Source organism: Podarcis liolepis (genome assembly GCF_965112155.1).
Source record: "Podarcis liolepis genome assembly, chromosome: 16".
NCBI classification, from domain to species: domain Eukaryota; kingdom Metazoa; phylum Chordata; class Lepidosauria; order Squamata; family Lacertidae; genus Podarcis; species Podarcis liolepis.
The window spans coordinates 39,607,261-39,630,683 of NC_139567.1; the positions used below are offsets into that span (position 1 = coordinate 39,607,261).

The 23,423-nt window shown below is 45.0% G+C and overlaps 1 protein-coding gene across 15 annotated transcripts in view; it reads left to right on the forward strand.

The window, feature by feature from the left end:
- The window catches only part of BCAS3 (BCAS3 microtubule associated cell migration factor), a 467,771-nt gene that overhangs the window by 79,733 nt on the left and 364,615 nt on the right, over positions 1-23,423 (forward strand). For all 15 annotated transcript variants that reach the window (XM_083479822.1, XM_083479833.1, XM_083479824.1 and 12 more), the window contains 3 exons: positions 154-230; positions 2,127-2,210; positions 10,749-10,919. In XM_083479822.1, the coding sequence (XP_083335948.1) occupies positions 154-230; positions 2,127-2,210; positions 10,749-10,919 (332 nt within the window). The remainder of the gene's footprint in view (positions 1-153; positions 231-2,126; positions 2,211-10,748; positions 10,920-23,423) is intronic.

Below are 23,423 nucleotides of genomic sequence, written 5' to 3' on the forward strand. Positions count from 1 at the left end.
GCACTAGCTGGGGCTGTTGGGAACTGGAGTCCAGCAATAGCTAGGGTGCGGGAAACTGAGATAAACACCCATGCAGCTTCTGGTTTCCCCTGTATTTTGTTGTTCATAAGAAAGTCTGTTCCAGTATTCTCAGTGTTCCTTTCCCCCCAACAGGCTGCTATCCTTGCCCAGGGCCAAACATGAACCCCATAGCTCTAGGAAGCCGGTGGCTGGCTTATGCAGAAAATAAGGTAAGAACTCAAATGCTTAAAGGTACATTTACTGAAGTTCTGTAATTGCAGGAACGTTGGCAAGGATGTTAAGCCTCCTAGTGGTTCCCTTGCTATCATAATTATGATTTATTATGCTATCAGCGTGCGTGGTGCTTTGTGACCTAAGGAGCTTACAGTCAACATTTCCACGGCGAGGAAGTCAAGCGATGGAAAGATGGGGAGAGAGGGGGATAGGTAACAGGATGAAGACGCATGTGCTTTTGTTTCAGTTGGATATGGTGCCAAATGCCTTCTAGGGTTGCTATACATCCAGAATTTCCCAGAAATACTGTAGGACATGCAGTAGGAAGCAGTATCCAGGCAGACGTCTGCAAAATGCCTGGGAAAATCCAGGTGTATGGCAACCCATGTTGGCAGTGTCAATTTTGCCAATTTTCCTTAGAAAAAGTTCAAAAATGTCATTTCTTTGCAATTTTGAAGCTCAAGAACTTTGGGTAAAGTTTGAAAAAGCTCACTTTTCAGTTTTTGAAATGTGGCAACCCTAGCCTTCATAGAATAAATGCGAGGAGAACACACACGGAAAAACCCACCCATCCCTGGCCTGCCATAAAATAATAGCCATTTTGCTAGTGACAAATAATTATAGAGGCATGTCTGTTCATGGTTGTAAGGAAGCTCCTTATAATTAGGTTATACAAACAGGAGATAAAAGTGGGATCTGCAACAAAAGGCTGCAGAGTGGCAGGGTGCTCCTGTTCAGGTTTCCAGCTGCTTCATTCCATTCTCTCCTCCAACAATCAGCCATGACTCCATGGCTGCTGTGCACTCTCAGTCCTCATTGGGCTGTTTTAGAAGGATTTCTACCCTCTTCCACCAATATTTCCTTGGGATTCCTACTGGTGCTTTCCTCTTGTATGTGGACGGAGCCATGTAAGGACCTGTGCGAGCTCAGTGCAAATGAGTCAATGCTTCAACCCAACTTGCTTCTCCTGCCCAATCCCCTGTTAAATCAAAATATCTTTTTAGCTATATGTCTAAACAGGGCTGTCTTTACCCAGAGGTGCAAAGGGTGTGGTGCACCTAGGCGCCAAATTTTGGTGGGCGCCAAATGTATACGTACTGTAGTATACCAGTCCCTCTTGATCGGTGGCAGTGAAAAGCAATGGAGCCAAAGTCCCCGCCCCCCTCCTCTGTCGCTCTGTTACTCCATAGCATCAAATATTCCTGACGAGTCAGGAAACAAAAGCAGTTTTTTCCCTGCGTTGTTGTTATAGGTGAGCAAACCCCCCCCCCAATTTTTTGAGTTTGCCCCCCCCCAAGGTCAACAACTTTGGCTTTCCCCCTCCCAAAAAAAGTTCACGGGCGCTGGGCAGATCTTTGCACCCCGGCGGCACATATGCTAAAGATGGCTCTGTGTCTAAATATATTAGTGAGCCATGGTGCTTTTTCACAAGCTTACCCTTTCTAAACCCTCAATAATATCTATATATTTCAGAATATGCTGCACCCTTCTGTCCTTGGCATGCCAACGGCTTCAAGTTGTCATGGATCTGAGTCTCACTTATAGGCTCTCAGATTTATGTTGTGGGAGGGCTGCCAGCTTTGTATCTTTTCCCTCTCACTAATTTCCCCATTCTAAAGTTATTGTGTGTGTGTACACACAATACATACACACATATAAAAGGCAGAGTACATGACAGTCTGGGTGGCACCCAAAAGATTATTTTAAAAGGGGGAGAGGAGAAAAACGTTAACAGTTTCTTGAGGTTTTGGGGGCTGTTTGTTTTTGCGCGATCTGTATGAAACGAGGAGTCCAGGGAAGGATCCTATGCCCGCAAGAGGCATCTAAACGTGTCAGAACTGACTGTGCAATTGACTAGGAGTGACACTGGCGCTCTCCCTCTTTCTTCTCAGCTGATCCGGTGCCATCAGTCTCGGGGTGGGGCCTGTGGAGACAACATCCAGTCATACACTGCCACAGTCATCAGTGCAGCCAAAGTGAGTATGTCAGCAGCCACTGGGGCTGGGCTCGTGCCGTCGTTTTTCATTTTAATTGATGGATTTGAAACATTTTTTTTAAACGCAGATCAGGTTTTCAGAATGGTGCATAGGATAAAACAAATATACAAGAGCAACAGTCCGCCCCGCCCTGAAAACAGATTCTGAAATTTCTTTTAAAAATACTGAAACTTGCTATAGCCCAGGAGTGAGGAACATCAGGCCCAGAGGCCAAAAGTGGCCCCCAGGACCTTTCTGTCTGGCCCTTGGATGTCTCTCCAGGACATACCCCTCACTGATCCTTCTTCACATCCTCCTTGAGTGTTTTTGCCTGGCTGGCGTGTGTCCTTGAACTCTGATAATAACTTATTTCAAAGGCTTGTTTGGGGGATAACACGAGGTCATTCCCTACCTGCCAACCTGGTCACCCATGAAGTTCATTGGGTAAAGCAGCTCTCAGGCTGTTATCACACGGGGTTTTTGAGGGAATGAAATGTGGAGAGGGAGTCGTGTAAGCCACTCTGAGCTCCTTGGAGGAAGAGTGGGATATATTAATGAACAAGTATAAATAAAGAAAGGGACGCAGGTGGCGCTGTGGGTTAAACCACAGAGCCTAGGACTTGCCGATCAGAAGGTCGGTGGTTCAAATCCCCGCAACGGGGTGAGCTCCCATTGCTCAGTCCCAGCTCCTGCCAACCTAGCAGTTAGAAAGCACGTCAAAGTGCAAGTAGATAAATAGGTATCACTCTGGCGGGAAGGTAAACGGCGTTTCCGTGTGCTGCTCTGGTTCACCAGAAGCGGCTTAGTCATGCTGGCCACATGACCTGGAAGCTGTCTGCGGACAAACGCCGGCTCCCTTGGCCTATAGAGCGAGATGAGTGCCGCAACCCCAGAGTCGGTCACGACTGGACCTAATGGTCAGGGGTCCCTTTACCTTTACCTTTATAAATAAAGAAGTGTAAATGTTGACAGAGAATATAAGAGTTTTTACTGCTATAAGGACTAGCAACTTGGTTTAAAGAATACGAAATCTGTCTACACCGATTGCTGCACCCTAGTGCTGTGACATATGTGCATTCCTATGTACATTCTGCTTTCACTAACAACAAAAACAAAATTGCAGTGTTGGTCAGCAAATGCTTGGCTCTCGCAGGCTCTACTGATTATAACTTGCCAGCTTCTCACTTTGCGAGAGAAAACATGGTGGTTTTGAAGAAGAGGGATCAGAAAGGGAGTTTTCAATTGGAGAGGCCTGGCTGACCTCAACAAAACAACAACTCCAGAGAAACCCACAAAGGGAGGCAGAGGTCATGCAATTTCCTTAGGAAAAACAAATAAAACCTTAAAAAGGAAAAGAAATGTGTGTCCCATAATGATGACTGCCAATGCCAATGGAGCCACGGATAAATGGGGAGAAAAATCACAGGTTTTGTATTGCTCAGGGCAAATGTCGACCTCCCTTCCTTTGAGTTGTGGGTGGGGATATTGTGTTGAACTTGTGTAGTCTGTCAAGTTCTTCACTGTTACTGGGAAGGAAAAGCAGTATCCTTTTTCCCTTTCTTAATTTTATCAGCAGCATCATACTGTCATATATACTTGGCTATTCTTTAAAACAACAACAAAACTATTCATTTTTAGATTGCCACTTGCATGTTTAAATAAGGGTGCCTTAGCTGCCATCCAGAGAAGCAGGAACAGATGGATCAGCTGGGTATTAGGAACATAGGAAGCTGCCTTATTCTGAATCACACCATTGGACCATCTAGCACAGCATTGCCCACACTGACTGGCAGCAGCAGCCCTCCAGGGTTTCAGACAAAGGGCATCTCCCAGTCCTACCTGTAGACGCTGACGATTGAACCTGGGACCTTCTGGATGCAGAAAAAATGCTCTACCACTGAGTACAACTCCCCCCCCCCTTTGGTAGCTAGCTTTATTTTCCCATTCCTCTTCCTTTCCTCCATGCCCTATGACGAGAGTATTCAGGGAGGGGAGTATTCAGGTTCTAGGCTGGGAGATGCTCAGAAGCCTCAAAGTGCTTCCAGAGGCTGTTACCCTTTACCCTTCCCTGAGTTCCAGCAGAATAGGAATTGTGAAAGCATATTCTCATTTTGTCCCAGTTTCTGGGGAAAGCCAGGAGGCAGTGTGGTGTAATGGTTAAGAGCGGTAGACTCATAATCTGGGGAACCAGGTTCGCGTCTCCACTCCTCCACATGCAGCTGCTGGGTGACCTTGGGCCAGTCACACTTCTTTGAAGTCTCTCAGCCTCACTCACCTCACAGAGTGTTTGTTGTGGGCGAGGAAGGGAAAGGAGAATGTTAGCCGCTTTGAGATTCCTTTGGGTAGTGCTAAAGCGGGATATCAAATCCAAACTCTTCCTCACTACTTCTGACTAGGGATGGAGGAGAAATTCAATGCAGTTCACATTTAAAGGCAAAGTTCACCTAATTCACACTTACCGAAACCATACATGAAACGAACCACAGCCATCTTTTGAAATTGGCACTTCTGTGAATTTTGCAATGCCGTCCTGCAGCCAAACAATGTGTCCAAAAATGCAAATACCGGGGTGATATAAAAATGCATACATTAGAGAAATCAGCATACCAAAATGCATTATATTAGGGGAAATTACTTTGCAGAAATGTGTACATTAGGAAAAACTGCCTACAAAAATGATGTTAGGAGAAATTTCCACATAGGTGTTGATGAATTTTCATGCACACTGTTTTTTTGTTTTTTTAATGCAAACTGATTTGGAAGTGTGGAAAACTGAACATAATATTTGAGAAAAAATGAAATCTACAGGTTCAGCCACCCCAACTGCCAGTTTTGGTGGCTCATGGCGGAGGGGAGATTGAAACCAGGAACTTAGTGTTAGCCACTTCTCAAAGACAGCTGTCATGCTATAATGCCACAACATGGCATCACATTAATGGGAAACCAGACATTTTAAAAATATATAAATAAAATCTGTTTGTTTTTTTTAAATGCAGACAGTGGTGTTATGTTATCAGCATTTTTAACAGAAGTCCTTTTACGTTTATTTCCGTTGACGACGTGACAGGCTAAAAGAAGGATGTTCTTCTGAATGTCAAACAGCAAATCTACACACCCAGGTTTCCATGTCACTCAATAACATCTGTAGTCACTTCTCTCTTTGTGTCTTTTAAATCCCAAGCTGGCAGAAATGATTTGACACTCCCCACCCTCAAACACCCTCCCCCAACAAAAACACCCGGGCATCTGCTTTCTCTCGTTACTTGATAACTCCTTAATGAATACTAACAGCTTATGTGAGAGCCTGGCCATTAGCACTAATGGATCAGGAGGACAGCTGATATGGCATGGGAAAGGTTAAAGATTACCAAAGGGGGGAGAAAATCAGCCGTCCCTGCTAGAGCCTATGCACCACTCCTGCAACAAGTTCAAAATATCACAATACGTTAAAATATTACAATTCATAAAATACATGGGTGACATCCAATGCAAGATAGCTTTTGCAACCTGCTGGTCACATAGGAACGTAAGAAAAGCCTTTCTGGATCGAGCCAAGGGCTCATCTAATCCACCAACCTGTTCTCATAGTGGCCAAATGATTCCTGTGTGAAGCCCAGAGGCGGGATCAAAGTGGGACAGTGCCCTCCCTACTTGTACCCATTTTGCCTGGATCAAAACTTAGCACTTCTGCACTCTGATGCAACCCCACTGAAAGGCTCACTGTGCGAGCGTGTGTGAACAAAAGAAGCGCATCCTGGGTCAAGACACTGGCCCATCGAACGCAGCATCCTGTTCTCACAGTGGCCTACCTGATGCCTATGGGGAGCCTGATGGCAGCAACAGCAACTCTCCCCACTTGCGATTCTGAGCAACTGGTTTTCAGAGGCATTCTGCCTCCAGTACTGGAAGTGGAACATAGCCAGTAGGACTAGTAGTCATGGATAGCCTTGTTCTCCCTGAGTTTGAGTTATCTCCCTTTGAAGCTATTTCTTCATTTATTTGTTTATTTCAGGATTTCCCAAAGTTGGGTATCCAGCTGTTTTTGGACTACAATTCCCATCATCCCTGACCGCTGGTCTTGCTAGTGAGGGATGATGGGAGTTGTAGTCCAAAAACAGCTTGAGACCCAAGTTTGGGGAACCCTGGTTTATTTATTCATTTATTGAAGTATTTACATTCTGTCCACTCACATAAAATGTCAAGGCAGTTGGCAATGTAAGATACTGCAGAGCAATACCAAATGACTACAGGAATGAGTGGCTCATCTAAAAAATAAAACTGAACAACTGTAGAGGCCTGTGGTCATAGAAAAGTCCTTAGGATACGTCTGAAGGTTAACAGCAAGGATGCCTGCAGAATCTCTGATGGAAGAGTGCTCCACAGCATGAGATCAGCCACATGAAATGCCTGACTTCTAGTGGAGTCCCGTCAGGCGTCTGTGGCACGAGGGACAACTAGGAGCATTGCACATGGGCTTACTGATTAACCCAGGATAGAAGGGCTCAGGGAGTCCTTAAGGTATCATGGACTCAAGCTACTCAGGGGTCATATATTTAATCGATTAATCATAGTTCATTTATATACTCAGTTTTCCACAAATACCTTTTGCTTAAAGTAGCTCACAGAAAACAGTTAGTTTAAAGATAATAATAGCAGAGCAGCCACAATACTGTCACCCCCCCACTTATACACAATCAACTTCTCTCTGTTTCTCATTTTTCCATTTTTCAGTTCTCCACATTCCACATCAGTTTGTGATTTTTAAAAAAAGATTCTCACGAAAATTCACCACTAATTATATTAGTGGAAATTGCTTTGCAGAAATATTAATATTGGGTAAATTTGCATACAACATGTGTATATTAGGAGAAATTTGCATGAAAAACGTGCAAATTTCTCCTAATATACACATGTTGTATGCAAATTTGCCCAATATTAATATTTCTGCAAAGCAATTTCCACTAATATAATGCATTTCGTATGTTATCTTCCTGTTATATGCTGCTTCTTTTTTTGCATGTGACTTTGCAGAAGAACTGCATTGAAGAATTTGGAGTAGAGCAGGTTTTGAAGGGTGCCTTTTTTCTGCTTGCATAAGGTTTCGGAAGGTGCAAATTTTGTAGGTTCTCCTTTAAACTCACATTGAATCACCTTTCTCCCCTGTGTGTATAGGGGAGCGTTCAGTTGTGCTTGACACATTCCTGAGCTGTAGTGACCTTGCTTGCCAGATCGAGGCATCGTTGCTAGTTCTTGAGTCTCCCCTGAGAAGCCACAGTGACCCTGTTTGCCAGATGTGGGAACAGACAGCAGCTTCTGACCAGGCCGCCACCACTGCAAGGGGTAGCCTTTTGTTGCTTCCTCTAGTAATGCCTATCGAAACAAAGCATATGATCCAATGTCATCACGCTCCATGTTTCCTTGCCTTCTGCAAACAACACCTTGTGAAACATGATGGCAAATCTCTTTGCATTATGGTGCTTTAAGTTACTAGATGTTACTGGAGGAAGATAAGAAAAGAAGACACAAAGCTGCTGTTCTTGGTCAAAAAAGCTTTCTTTTAAATCCAGTCTATGGTTGTACTGAATGCATTTGAAACTTGGGTGGGGGGAAAGGATTGAGTTGTAATGTTCTTGTACGCCCTGCGATGTGCTTGTATGCCTCCAGTAACAAGGCATCTTACGTCTGCATAAATAAATTAAATGAAGCTCTTTCTCTAACCTGCTCTTTGATTATATCATATCTCTCTCTCTATGTAAAATTTACTGTGCGTTTATAATGCAGTTCCTTTCCTGCTGCCTGGAGTATTGCATCTGCTCGTAATTACAGACGTTTGTTTAATCGCTTGTGGATTATAAAACGGTAGTGATTAATGTCTTGTCGAAAACGGTAGTGTATGTGTGTGTAGGAAAGGGATCTCCCCCCCCCCTTCCCTAGAAGAACCTTGAAGAATAATGTTGTACAAGTGTTCCTTTTTAGGCCCCTTTTATCAGAGATCAGGGCTGGGGAACCTGTGGCCCTCCAGATCGTGTTGAACTACATCTCCCATCATCTCTGAACACTGGCTGTTCTGACTCAAGCTGATGGGAGTTGGAGTCCAGCAACACCTGGAGAGCTACAGGTTTCCCACACCCAAATTAAATGGTTAAATAAATCTGGGTGCTAAAAGGGTGGAGCCAATAAACTGGTTCTTCTCACTCAGTTCAATTCATGTACTTACCTTAGAGGGAAGGGAGGAAATAATTGGGCACTAGAGGCGAATGGGCAGACTAGGAGTGGGTGGGGGCTCTTATCCTTCAGATGTTTCCAGACTGCATCTTCCATCACCCCTGGCCATTGGCCATGCTGGCCGGGGCTAATGAGAACTCCAACTTCTGGAGGGCCACAGGTTCCCCTGCTCTGAGATAATAGAGCCCCCTTTATTCTTTGGGTTCAGCTTATTATGGGACTGGGTGTTGTGAAAATACCCTTCCCTCCAGAGATGGTACTCGTGTCTTAGGCAACGAAGGGCAGCTGAGTGATAGTGTGAAGGCTCTGCAAGAAGATCCTGACTGATGGTTCAGGCAAAAGCTCCATCTAGTCCAGCGTCCTGTTCTCACAGTGGCCAACCAGATGCCCCAATGAGAAGCCTACATGTAGCACTTGAGCGCAGCATCGCTCTCCTCACTTGAGATTCCCAGCAGCTTGTGTGAATTCTCAGTCCAGGCCTTGTACAAAAGCAGCTTGGTTCTAACACCATGCTACCAGAGGCTGCAGGGATTTCTAGGGTTGCTACCCTTAGACAGCTGATCGTGTCAATAGGCCTACTGAGGCAGTGCATATTGCATCTGGTTGCATGGAGTGTATGTGTGTGTTTTCCAAGAAATTGTTGGCATGCCAGTTGTTTAAGGATTTTATTCCTTCCCATTTGTTGGGGGAGCTTTAAAAGGTTGGAGGTGGGGGTGAGGGATAAGACACCAAGACACACAAATGACAGGATATGTCTATTGCTAAAAGACTTTAAAAACCTAAAGACTTTTCCCTTGATGAAGCCTGGCTGGCTCCGACTTTTTCTTCTTCTTTTTTTAAAAAAGTGGTAGCATCTCCATTAGCATTAATAGGGTAAGTACATCAACTGAGGCATCTCAGAGGTTAATCGGGCTTCCTGGCTGGATCGGTGCCGTCGATACACAGTGGCGCCTGGTTCTGTTGGCCCCTTCAGAGGTTTTCCTGACAACACACTAACAGAGTCTTGTGTGTAAGTCATTTCCCCATGAATAATTCAAGCCAAATGCTCGGCTACTAATTGATGAACACTAATGTGTTTTCTAATCACTGCAGTTTGAGTTTTTAGCACTAAACAAAGCAGTTGCAATTGATTTGTGGCTTGTCCTCCAGTCCGTCATCTGAACTGATTCCCCCCTCAGTACTCCCCCCCGTCCCTGCACACCACAACCATTTGGAATTTGAATGAGGAGCTTCATTTTGTCATTTTGCATATGAGTTTTTCCTTTTCTCTGGTCTCATTTCTGCATCTCCCAGAGGCCCTTTAGCTTATAAGAACTTAACATAAGAAGACTGTAAGAGGAGGCTGCAGGATCAGGCCAAAGGCTCTTGGTAGTGGGAACTTAGGAGTACACCAATCAAACAGATGTGATATGCTGAGATAGAAGGACATCAGAAGAGCCCTGCTGGATCTAGTCCAGTAGTGTCCTGTTCTCAGCAGTGGCCAATCAGATGCCTAGGGGGGAAGCCCAAATGCAGAACATGAGTGCAGCAGCAGACCTCCCCACTTGTGATTCCCAGCATCTGGTGTTCAGCCTGCCGCCTGTGACAGTGGACAGAGAACATAGCCATTGTGGCAAGTGTCCATGGGTAGCCTTTCCCTCCATCCCAACATCTTGTGGGAGCAAATTCCATATTTCACAATGGCGCTCCAACTCAGAAGTAAGTCCTATTGAATTCAGTTCTTCCCACTCCCAGGTATGCATTCTGCAGCAGCTACAGCTTCCAGACTGGCTTTTCAATTACGTTGACACTGCTGCTTATTTATAATCCGCTCTTCAGTCTCGGTAATAAAATCACAGTAAAATTATACCGGCTATCTTCAAAGGAAACCCTGTGCAAAGTGTGTTGCAGCAGTCCAGCCAGGGAGGAACTGCAGTAGTTAGGTTCTGTCCCGTCAGGGGAAAAGATGGTGTGTGTGTGTGTGTGTGTGTGTGTGTGTGTGTAGATATGTGTATATATATAAAGAGAGATTTTGTCTCTTTATATATGTACACATATACGCACACACATATATACACATACATACACACACACACACACACACACACACACACACACAGCTAAATAATAGGTTCTGTGAATATGTATACATTTTCTGGCGTTATTATTCCTTCTTACTTTGGTGCAGCTTTTTACAGGAAATGCAGCGTGTGAAGGGCTTCACCTTCATTCTCAAGTAGCTGTTGCTGTGTAACTTGCTTACAAGGGGCAAAACAAGTGCTGCGGTTAAAATGAGTTTTGCATTAACTGTTCTTTTTATTTCATTTTAAATAGACCATAAAAACCGGGCTCACCATGGTTGGGAAAGTCGTGACCCAGCTGACAGGCACTTTGCCATCAGGAGCGACAGAAGAAGAAATCTTAGCTCACAGCAATACCCGACGCAGTCCCTTGATTCCCGGGATTGTCACGGTTATCGATACTGAGACGGTTGGAGAAGGCCAGGTAAGAACATATCCAGATGAGCAAAACAAAATAAAAACATGAGTCTAAAAACATTCACTGTTGGAACTTTTCCTCTTTAGCACATGGGTCTGGTGCCTTTTTTGGTGCAGAGGTTCACTGCCCTTCCCAATCTGCCACCTAAAGCAAAGGTGTGGCTAAAGGGCAGGCCGAGGAGTCTCTGGGAGCATCTCCCCTCTGCTCCACCTCCCAGGCTTTCCCAGGGCCTGAAAACCGCTACACACAGAAGACTGGACAAGATGGAGTGGTTGCTATGTGCTCCAGCTGATCACTGTATTCTGCGGGTGATGGCCTCCTGCAGGTACCATCTTACCAGGAGGCCCATTCTGCACCATATTTGTAGCAGGCCTCTAGCATGGTGGCATCTACTTTTTGGAGTGCTCTCCCGTCTTTCTGGCACTTCCTTGAACACCTTCCCCTTTTAAGTAGAGAGCTTTCCCAGCCTACCTCTTGTGTTGGAATGGTTTTTAGATTATATTGTTTGTGCATTTGGTGCCCTGGGCTTCTTTGTAGGAAGGGTGGGATATAAATGTAATAAATCAGTCCCCATCACCAGTAATATGGGGCAGCTGCAAGTTGAGTTTCCTGGAATGTTTAGGTAGGTGCACCTTTGTTATGATGCTTGTGATGTCATCAAGTTGCGCTGGTTCCTTCTCACCACATTGTTGACTGCTGCCAGCAGAACAAAGACATAACACTGGCAAGTAATGATGGAGGAACAGTGGAAGACTCGACACGAGATGGCTGTTTGCTGTGGCAACCCTGTGATACCTGTTGTGTCTAGTTCCACCCTGAACCCTCAGCTTATTTGATGATTTTTGTAACAACTGATGCAAAATATAGCCCTGTTTTGTTTTGAGTTCCCCCCTGTTTTCCAACCTACCCACCCCACCCCCATGGGGGCTAAGATTATTTGTGGGTGGAATGGATTTATTGAACGGGAACTGCTAATTGGGAATGAATGAAAGCCAGCTCTCGTGCAGCTGAAGAGGACTCAGCTAAGTGACACTTTTGACAGTGCCAAGTGTGAAGTGTCGCTCCGCATCTTTCTTGTAATTGCCCGACACTGATGTTGATTGGGGATGACCACTTGTGTGATGTGGGTATGGCCTGATTGCAATGATGAATCCGTAATGGAGTGGGACCACCCGAGGGCCCAAAGCAACTGCTAAGAGAGAGAGAGAGAGAGAGAGAGAGGTTGAGATTGTGTTGCTTCTTAGAGGGCCTCATTGGCAGGCTTTAACTATTGCAATACTGAGTAAGAAGAGTCCTAAGGAGTAACTTGCCAGTGATCCTGAATGTTTGCACTAACCTCCAACATTTTCCAGTTGATAGTAGGTAAACAGCACTGTGCTGGCAGTGCTTCCATCAATGGCATCTAGCCACAATGGCTATGGTCTCCCTCCATCATTCGAGACCAGTATGCCTCTGAATACCAGTTGCTGGAAACTGCAGGCAGCGAGAGCACTGTTGCACTCAGGCCCTGCTTGCTGACTTCTCATGGGCATTTAACTTTTTTTCTAGCAAGTATCTATAGATAAAGTGCATTGATATTGGAACCATCCAGTGATGAATGGTGGAAGATTCAGAACCAACAAAAAAAAAGTCCTTCACGTAGCACATAGTCAAATTATGGAATTTCCTCCCACAAGAGGCACCGATAGTCAACTTGCATAGCTTTAAAAGAGGATTAGGCAGATTCATGGAGGATATACCTATCCATGGCTACCAACCTTGATGGCTGTGTTCTGCCTCCAACTCTTAGACAGCATGCTTCTCAATAACAATTTGTTGGAAGTTGCAGGAGAGTAGAGCACTGTTGCACTCAGGTCCTGTTTGCCGTCTTCCCACTAAGACATCTGGTTGGGCACTGTGAGAGCAGATGGGCAGCTGACCTGATCTTCTTGTGTTCTGTTATTTTGCCAAATATTATTGTCTGAGAACACCCCTCCCCTCCCCACCCACCATTCCTATACAGTGCCTAGTGGATGCAACATTCTGTTTTCTCTGCATTGGAAAAGAGCAGGTTTTATTTTTATTTTTGGGTGGGGTGAAAGATGAACTAGAAAAAGGAAGTTATCCCACCATAAGATAGCAGACTTCACTGTTTGGAATGAGCCTCACTGCCTGTAGCATGTGGAACCAGTATGTGGGGCATGAGCATCTATTCCAGTTAACAGCTTCACAGCTTAACTATCTGAAGTTTCTGAACAGTCTTCACAAGCAGCTCCAAATACCATGCATTGCAGTAATCTCTCCCAGAAGCTGTCAGGACCTAGGTAGCTGCACCAGATTTATTAATTATTGTTTATAGCATTTATATCTTACCAGTCATGAGCCCCGCATTACTGTCGGAGCAGGAGCAGGAGGAATGGTGGGAACCCAGGTTGGAGGCAGACACTTTGGAATGGGGAACAACGGTGCCTGCTCTATCCTCTGACCTTCCTGCAGAGCAGAGTGTCTCAGTGGAGGTTGGGAAGGGATTTATTCATCTGATGGGGGAGCCTGAACAGGAGGCTGAGCAGGAGGATACAGGCTTTGTCATCTAGAACCAGGCAATGCCTTTGCAGATGGGGGAGACCCACCTCACTCAGACGGAGCACACGCTTGCAAACTTGACATTCCTGCAAGTGAGCATGCCACACCTTGTCTTCAAATGAGGGATGGGGAAACTTGTTGGGACATCTTCATTGCTTCCATCCAGTTCGAACTTCTTGCCCTGCTCCTAAACTCCCAGATCATGACTCTTAAGCGCTGTGCCTGTTGCTAAGCATGTATCATTACTTGCCTAAGTAAAGGTCTCTTTCTTCCAAGTAAGAGGCTCTGCCTCTGTATTTTGAACCAGGACATTGCTCTCCCAACAAGGGTTTCAGGAGGAATACAGTTCATGGTTTACTGCTTCCGCCTTCAGTTTTATTCTCTCAACCATCCTGTGAATAGGCAGAGGTAGGGACTTACTCAAGGTTACCAAGTGAGCTTCATGGCTGGGTGAGAATTTCAACTTGGGTCTCCTTGGTCTAGGTCAATACTCTAACCCTTTTCCCCCCAACCTGGTACCCACCAAATGCTGTTGGGACTCCAACTTCCATCAGCCTCATGGCCAAGGATGATGGCAATTGTGATCAAGCAACAACGAAAAGGAATGGTGTTGGGGGAGTGCTACTCTATTTAACCACACTGGTGTGCAGAACAAATCTGGCTCTCCTGCACTTCAGTTTAAACCGTATTGTGTGCGACTCACTATGCCGATAGTCCTTCTCCTTCCCACACCCCCTAATTTTTCTAAAATAACAATTGTTTTTCCAGCTTCAAACGTGTTGCTTGGAGCCTGTTCCTTAAGAAACCGGTTCAAAGAAATACTTTCTTCGTTTGACCTCCAAGGACCTACTTAAATGCAAAATAACACGAAACCCAAAAGGTGGTGGGGGAAACCCCAAATATTTCATTTTAAGTTTTTATAAGGTTCAATTATCTCAGTATAAGGTTGTTGATCCATTCAGAGTTTATTATGCTTTCCTGGAAAATATTTTCTTGGCTTTTCCTACAGTGCCAGGAGAATGGGCCAGGGGTGGGGTGGGGGAGCAGAGAAGGCAGAAAGAAATTCTACTTCATAAATTTCTCATGAAGCCTTTTTTAATGCAGTCATTATTTCTGACGTTCAGTGTCTGCTCCCAGACTCCTCCAGCAATAGCTTTAGTAATAAAATGATTTATCTTAGGTTTTTAAGTTGCCTTATATATGATTTAGAGGATTTTTGTCTGTAATGAACTTGGCCTCTGATCTTTATAGCAATCGTGAGCCAGCCTGCTTAATGGATTTGGTGAAAAACTTTGGGGGTTTTGTAGTGTGTGAGTGTTGTGTATAGGTGTAAAAAGAAAAGCGCTTGAGTTATTCAAGTACATGGTGAAATATAAGTAAGGCATTATTGCTAAGTTGAGGGTTCCGGGTTGTTGTTTTTTTGTCTGACGCCCCTGAAGTATCACAGAATAACTACAGGCTCTGTGCTTGGACTATTCCAAGCCAGGAATAACATGCCAGCCCTTGTTCTTTTGAGCCTGGGGATCTTGAAACACTGTTGGAATTAACAATTTAGAACTTTTCCAGTGGTGAGGGTGGGCCTCAGTGTTTTGCAGCATGATCTTCATAAAAGGAAAAGGTATTCTGCCTGCAGTTTTTGCTTTCTCGGTCCCTCAGGTCTCACACCAGCCTGTTGTCATGTCTCCTGTGTGGCCAGCGGCTTATGACGGGCCAGTAATAGAGTCCATAAGACCCTAAAAGGAGCCTGACTGCTGGATCAGCCCAAAGGCCCATCTAATCTAGCATCCTGTTCTCATAATGGCCAGCCAGAATGGAAAGCCCATAAGCAGGGCTTGAGTGCAACAGCCCGTTGCCCACTTGTGATTCTCATCAGCTGGCATTCAGAGGGTTCCTGCCCCCAGTACTGGAGGGAATCTGCATGCAATTCCTTCTCACCTCTGGTTACCAGGAGAGTGGCTGCATGCACATCATGCATTCTACAGCACACAGCTTCCCCCAAAGAATCCTGGGAGCTGCAGTTGACTCGCCCACAGAGCTTCAATTCACAGCACACATAGCAAACGGCAGTTCCCATGATTATTTGGGGGAAGTCATGTGCTTTAAATGTGCGCTATGGTACTTGCAGTCGTGGACTATCCCCTCTTGTTCTCACAACAATTCTGGAAGAGCAAGTTCAGAGAGATTTAGGTTACTTGGAAAATGTCCCTGCATATCTGAGATTTGAACCCAGTCCTTGTGGCTTGTGAGGGACGCGGGTGGCGCTGTGGGTAAAACCTCAGCACCTAGGGCTTGCCGATCGCATGGTCAGCGGTTCGAATCCCCGCAGCAGGGTGAGCTCCTGTCTTTCGGTCCCAGCTCCTGCCCACCTAGCAGTTCAAAAGCACCCCTAAGTGCAAGTAGATAAATAGGTACCGCCTTATAGCGGGAAGGTAAACGGCGTCTCCGTGTGCTGCGCTGGTGCTGGCTCGCCAGAGCAGCTTCGTCACACTGGCCACGTGACCCGGAAGTGTCTCCGGACAGCGCTGGCCCCCGGCCTCTTAAGTGAGATGGGTGCACAACCCTAGAGTCGGACACGACTGGCCCATACGGGCAGGGGTACCTTTACTTGTGACTTGTGTACCCTGAAAAGCTTACTTAGAGACCATACAGTATATGGGGGAATAAAGGTTTGCTTTTGCTCTTCAGGCTGTGGAACCTGTTGGACGGAAAATATTTTAGTGAACTTTTCTCAGCACAGACACCTTTTTGTGAAAAATTGCTTTTGGTAGCAGTTTACGTAGTCAGCCCCCAACAGTGGTAGTTTTTGAAACAGAACTGTAGCATCAGGTTATATATATATACATATATATAGTTGAATTATTGGACTTGGCTGTTGTGTTTATATTTGAAAGCTGAATAAAAATAATTACCGAGAAGCCCAAACAACTTTGTGGTCAACCCAAATACATTAACAAGGTTTGTGAGCTTGTTTAAACTTCCTTTTAATGAAGTGTTAGCAAACTTTTCAGTTAGATGTAATGGTCGTTTCTTTGGAGCCATCAATTAGTTGAAATGAGTGAAAACAAAGATATACAGATTTCCTCTTTTTCTGCCCCCCCCTCCCCTAATTGAAATTAAACGCATAAACTTTTAGTGGCTGGACTGATGTTTTCTTTTGACCTTTTGATTTTTGACTTAATTAATTCATTGGGTGGGACCACCCAGAGTCGGTCTGAAATAATGACCTTTCTCAAAAGCCTTGCAGTTTTGGGCCTCACTTTAAACCTGCTAAATGTCTTGTATAGCTGATGGAGAATGCATGGTAACAGAAAGAAAAAGGAGCAATATTTTTTTATTGCAATAGTTGCCCTAACCCAGCCTCCCCCAACTTAGTGCTCTCCAGATGTTTTGGACTACGACTCCCATAAGTCCCAGCCAACAGAGTCTTCAGGGCTGATGGGAGCTAATAGTCAAAAACATCTGGAGAGCACCAAGTTGGGGAAGTCTGCCTTGATCCAGTAAGTCAAAGCATGCATAGACCTACACTTGCTAAGGCTAGGTACTCGAACCCAGGCCTGGAGGGTGTATTCTCCAAGCCATCCCCTCTGCCACCTGTCACTGACTGAAATTTAAGGCAGAGGAATGCACTGTAACTCAGTGCAGAGCAGAGTGCAGAAATCGATGTGCAGTGATTGGATGATGCTGCCCTGTTGACCAGAAGGCCAAGGTCCTGGTATTCATGTGGCCGGTTTAGAAGCTTCATAATGAACCTTGTTCACATGCCATGGTGAGCCAACCTATGGTTGATGTGGACCACGTGGACTCCTCTTGACTGCTTTTCTGCTCCACAAAGAGCAAACCTCGGCTACAGCTTGTGGTTAGCAAGGAGAAAGAGCTTCTGGCCTCTGTGGCCGCCCAGCTGTCAATCACCTGATGTCACAGTGATGTGTTTGGGTGCTTTGAAGTCACAAAGTCCTTGCAAAGAGCCCTGCATGGTGCTTTAAAGTGACTGAGGGTTTAAAATCCAGCCCCCCCTTCCAGAAGTGTGTTAGACAACGGTTGCCTAGTCACAGATGTCCTTTTGGGGGGCAAGCTCCCTCCTGTTGAGGAGATCTGCCAGTCCCCTTCCCTGCCCATGTTAAGAATGCAGTAAGAGCCCTGTTGGATCAGGCCAGTGGTCCATTTAGCACAGCATCCTGTTCTCACAGTGGCCAGCCAGGTGCCCCAATGGGAAGCCCACAATCAGGACCCGAGTGTAACAGCAACCCTCTCCCCCTGACTTTCCCAACAACAGGCATCCATAGGCATATTGCCTCTAACAGTGGAGGTAAACCATCGCCATGATGGCTCATAGCCATTGATAAACTTACCCTGCAGGCAAAATCCACATAGGTATTTGTCCAGGCACCTGGAAGGGGCTAGGAACATTTGGGGCACTGCAGATTTAAAGAATCGCTTTAATTATTGTTTTGAGTATGGCCCTATCAAATTTAATGTTACTAGCTGCCTTGGGCACCCTTTGAGGAGAAAGGGTGGTATGTAGATTTAATAAGCAGAGAAGCAAACATTGAAGGTTCCTCTTTATTTCAAATCCTGCCAAGTTTTGCTTTTCGTGTGAAAGCAGAGCTTCTAACTGTATGCAAAGAACATGCTGTTGGAAAAGCCATATGCATAAATGGGCTTTTCTGGATCCAGGGTTTTGGCACTTTTCTGTGCAATTGCCCCACTGCCCCGCAAATCCCTTTATTAGTGTATTGTAATATAGAAGACAATAAAATTTGGTGAGGGAGGAGAGGCATGGCCAATAGCAGCAACATGCAAAGTTAATTTTCATTCACTTTAAGGATTTGATTTTTTAAAAAGGAAAAAAACCATGGCCAATGAAAGATGCTTATCAAGTATCAAGACTCTATGAGAAAAGCCATCCATGGGCCCCAGGCCAAGAACTTAACAAATAAATGACCTCCCATGTAGACTTTCATTAGCCCATGTTGTCGCCAGTGTTTATTTACAACAAAACTCTCTTTTTGCAGATAACGCAGTCTGCTACCCTGAGTGTTGACTTCCCCTGCATTTTTTTTCTGTGTGTGCTTTCTATCTGCACTTATTATTGAATAATTCTCTTTATATATAAAAAAGCAACAGGATTCCCTCTGAACCCAATACTGTCTGCCTTAACTTTTATTAAAGGGGCTCTGCTTTTTCTCAAGAAGACATTTTTGTCGCAGATTAATGGCTCGAGCCAAGCCAAAGGCTGCTCTGAGTTTACGCTGGATTCTATTAAAAGGGAAGCAGCTGTTAACGTTGCAGATTTATCACATTTAGCTTCCCCCTCCTCCTTCTCCCTACTGATGTTTGACCTTAGCTATAAATGTTTTGAGGTGCTCATTGTTTTTCTTTCAGAGTTCTTTTTTCTCCACCCATTATTGCTGCTGAACATCTTAAAAAATTTGAAGCTGACATTATATTGGCTCTGTCAGATTGGACAGATGAGGGCTTTACAATTAAAAAAAACACACAATTTGGTGCTGCAAAAAAAGCAGAAGGATAAATACTTACTTTTTATCTATCTATCTATTGCCCATCCTTCATTCTAAGGTCCCTGGATGGGTTGCAAAATTAAAGCACAACATTAAAAACAATTAAAAACAATTTACAATCATAAAAATGAGATGGGTCCTAAAAATATGTACAGCTCGTGTCAAAAATCCAGGCTATAGTGGTGCATCTTTGACCTTCTCTGGAAGCTGTACATTGAAAGTGCCAAATGCAGCTCTATGAGGAGGGAGCTCCACAGTTTAGGGGCCGCCACAGAGAAGGCCCTGGCCTTCTGAGAGCGGAGGAACCACCAAGTGGGCCCACTCTGCCGATCTCAGCACACAATAGGGTCTGTACAGAAGGCAGTTTTTCAGTCCAGGCCTTCTTTTAAGGAGTCCTCTCTCCCTTTCTCCCCCAGCCTTCTCATTCACCTGCGTGAAATTTCTTGTCGCCTCTGGCTACCAGGCTAGAGATGTCTTTAAAGATTGGTTTAAAGGGCACCATTAAAGCTAGGGGAATGGCTCTCTGTATTGTCTATTATTTCAGCTTTGTTCAGTTGATCCACATACACATTTCCCTCTTCAGGAGTATGTGCGCAACACAATGCCAACAACGTAAATGGGAACTCGAAACATAGCAAACCTGTAAGGGCCACAACACAGCGGTAGGAAATTTCAAACACCGACCCGTTTGGATGGATGAATACAGTTGAACATATTTGAATTCCTGGGTTAGGTTTCTAAATTGTTTAGTCTGCCTTCTGTTGTTTTTTATTTAAGCGGGGGGGGGGGGGGGGCGACGACGACACACAACACAACCCGCTCCAGCATACAGTAAGAAAAGATCAAACACAGATCAAATGAGGCATTGCAATCCAATGCACTCAGGCAGATCAGAAATGAAGGAAAAAGGCATCTACTTCACTTCAATGCCCAATTAAATATGTTCCGTGCCGCAAACAAACGTGGGTAGACTTTTGCAGAATCTACTAAGGCTGATGAAGTGGAGCCGGGTGTCTGGGGGCAGTGGGAGGGTGGTACACCCACTTGCAGCATAATCGAAACCTGGGGTGAGAGAGTTTGGATCTGGCGGTTCTTGTTTTTTCATAACCCGAGCCAGGGTTACACCAGTCCCTGACCCCGGATAAGCTTGAGATACCCCAGTGCAGGTCTCCAAAAAGGGGTGTTCCAGGGGCATGGCAGATGAGGCAAGGAGAGACTTCCACCTATTCCAAACCATTTTCATCTCAGTCATGTGACCTAGGGCCCAGTCTATCAGAAAATCCCAGTCCATTGTTACCATTCAATAGGCAATCGGGGGGATCCAGAACAGGCCAGTAAACAGCCCATGGGCAGCACCACCACACTAGAAACATCTTGTTCAGAGTTAGGAGCTGAGCCAGATGACCCTGCCTAAGAACAGGGCCTTTTTAGTGTTGGCTTCATGTCCCTGGGAACACCCTCCCTCAAAAGGCATCTTTGACTCCTTCATATTTTTTTAGGCGATCCTTGGACTTTCCTTTTTCAGTCTGTCTTTGTGTGAAGATGTGGTCAGGATATTAAAATAATACTGCTCAGATATATTTGCATTTTATTATTATTATTATATATTTGATTGTATATATTGGTTTGCAGATCCAAGGTGATTTTTGCTGATCTTTTACCTCTTGGTATTTTAATTACTTGTTCATACATATTTAATATAAGACCCCTTGAGAAAACTCTTTCATGTTTTGAAAGGTGGCACAGAAATTCTTAAATAAATACATACATGGGAATGGTCAAGAGGTAGAAAAATGTGAGGTAAATTAATTGTGGCACAATGCAGGCCAAAAATCACACAGAATAAAACCAGGATGCCTTGCAATGTGTGTGTCTGTACCACAGTTCTAAATCTGTCTCCTTTACTGCAAGCAAGTTCAGTTCTTTGGGGTTTTTTTCAGGACACCTGAAGGTCATGTTAGTCTTTTATAATCATTTGTCCTCCTGTTTTAAAGGGACGTTCCACCTGTGTCCTCCATTGTCTAGCAATGTCTCTGTTGAACTTTAATCCAGTCAGTTGATGGAGCCGAGTGTATTCACTTAAGCCCTTGAGGTCGAATCTGTTCCCTTTTGAAAATCGTCAGCTCTCTTTGGGGAAGTGAGGTCGAGCAGCTGACAAGACGAGTGGTGATTTTTGGGGTCTTGACAGAAGGGAGACTTAATGTTGATTTCTTGAGTGCCTACTTGCTTCTCCTTTCTTGATCGGAGGAGATATAACTGAGGAAATATTGCGTTCCTGTGCGTTATGCAGGATAATGGTCAGATTTATGAACCTTGCCTCTGAAAGAGTTTTTCTAATGCGCTTTCAGGGATGGCGGCGACAGGCCAAGGCTTTGGGGTCGGAAGAAGGTGGTGCTGCCGTGGGGGAAGGAAGGATGTTAAGGGCTTGATCTCTCCAGAAGCCCAAGTGCGGCTTCTCTGTACCACAGAGGATCATCTTATTTACTTGCCTTTTCTGACATCTACAAGGCTGGCTTGTTAAGAGAGTTAGTTCTGGATATGGAGTGTGTGTGTTGTTTTACAGCCTGGTATCTGAGCTTGTTGTCTTTGTCCATGGAGTTTTCTTGGCAGGGATACTGGAGTGGCTTGCCGGTTCCTCCTTCAGGTGGATCACGTTTGGTCAAAACTCTCCACTATGACCTGTTCATCTTGGGTGCCCTGCTCGGCATAGTATAGTTCATAGCTTCTCTGAGTTATTCAAGCCCCTTCACCACGGCAAGGCAGTGATCCATGAAGGGGATCGCCGAAGAATTGATGCTTTTGAATTATGGTGCTGGAGGAGACTCTTGAGAGTCCCATGGACTGCAAGAAGATCAAACCCCTGAGTGCTCACTGGAAGGACAGATCGTGAAGCTGAGGCTCCAATACTTTGGCCACCTCATGAGAAGAGAAGACTCCCTGGAAAAGACCCTGATGTTGGGAAAGATGGAGGGCACAAGGAGAAGGGGACGACAGAGGACGAGATGGTTGGATAGTGTCTTCGAAGCTGCCAGCATGAGTTTGACCAAACTGTGGGAGGCAGTGGAAGACAGGAGTGCCTGGCGTGCTCTGGTCCATGGGGTCATGAAGAGTCGGACACGACTAAACGACTAAACAACAACATCATCTGAGCTTGAGGGAAATGTACAGAACCTGAAATGGTTATGGGGCTTTCTTGGAGCTTCTAGAAGCCACCTTGTTCTTAGAAATGTATTTGTTCAAGTAATGTACAGTTAGGCCTAGGACAGGCGTGGAGAATCCTTGTTCTTCCAGATGTTGCCAAACTACAACTCCCATCACCCCTAGCCATTGTCTATTCTTCCTAGGGCTGATGGGAGTGATACTTCTGCAATATCTGGAGGTCCAAAGTTCCCTCACCCTTGGATTGTGTGTCCATTCAAGCCGAAGAACATTTGAAGGTCTCTGTTTGAGGACTGTCCTGTCCAAGTGCGTTGGGTCTAATCAGGCCAGCGACCTCAATATGGATTATCTACTGCTGCACAGTAACTTTGAATTTGAACATGGCTTGGCCATTTTAACCAAGAGCCAATGGCCCATTTAGCCCAGTGGCCAACCAGATGCCTGTGGGAAACCTGCAAGCAGGATTTGAGCAGGAGAGCAACTCTCCTCTCCTATGGTTTCTCGCAGCTGGTATTCAGAAGCAATACTGACGATGGAGGGAGAGCTCAGCCATCATGACTAGAAGCCATTGATAGCCTTATCCCCCCCCCCCATGAATTTCTCCAATCATCTTTTAAAGCCCTCAGAGTTGCTGGGAGTCACTGCCTCCTGCAAGAGCATGTCCCATAGCTGAACTGTGTGCTGCGTGAAGGTGTATTTTCTTTCATCTTTCCTGAATCTTTGAGCATTTAGCTTCAATGGATGTTTCTCTGATATCATCATGCCCACTGCATCTCCTTTTTTGGGTTTGATGATCCTGTTTAATGGCCTTTCCTCTTCCCAAGCAAGTCTGTGACTGACCATTATGGACAGTTGCAAAAATCTGATGAAAAGTCAGGAACTTGTCTGGACTTCAAAGCCAAGGTGTCTGATATCTCTCCTGTGAAAACACGGGGGGGGGGGGGGGACTCATCCCATCTGCTCATGACTAAACTCTGCCCAGCAAATCTGTGCCACTGATGACAGAATATTTATTTATTTTTCTTTAAAAAGCCCCCCTGCTGTCTATTAAATAAAGGAATTCTCTCTAATTCAATCCAGGCCCCAAATATTGTCCTGTCTGTTAATGTTGGAATCAAACAAAAATATACAGTTATGCCAACAGTTCATGGAAGCTGTCATAGAACCTTAGAGTTGGAATGGACCCAAAGGGTCATCTAGTCCAACCCCTGGTGTCCTGGCGTTTTCTCTCTTTTTTTTTTTATAAAATAAATTTTTATTAAGTTTTCCC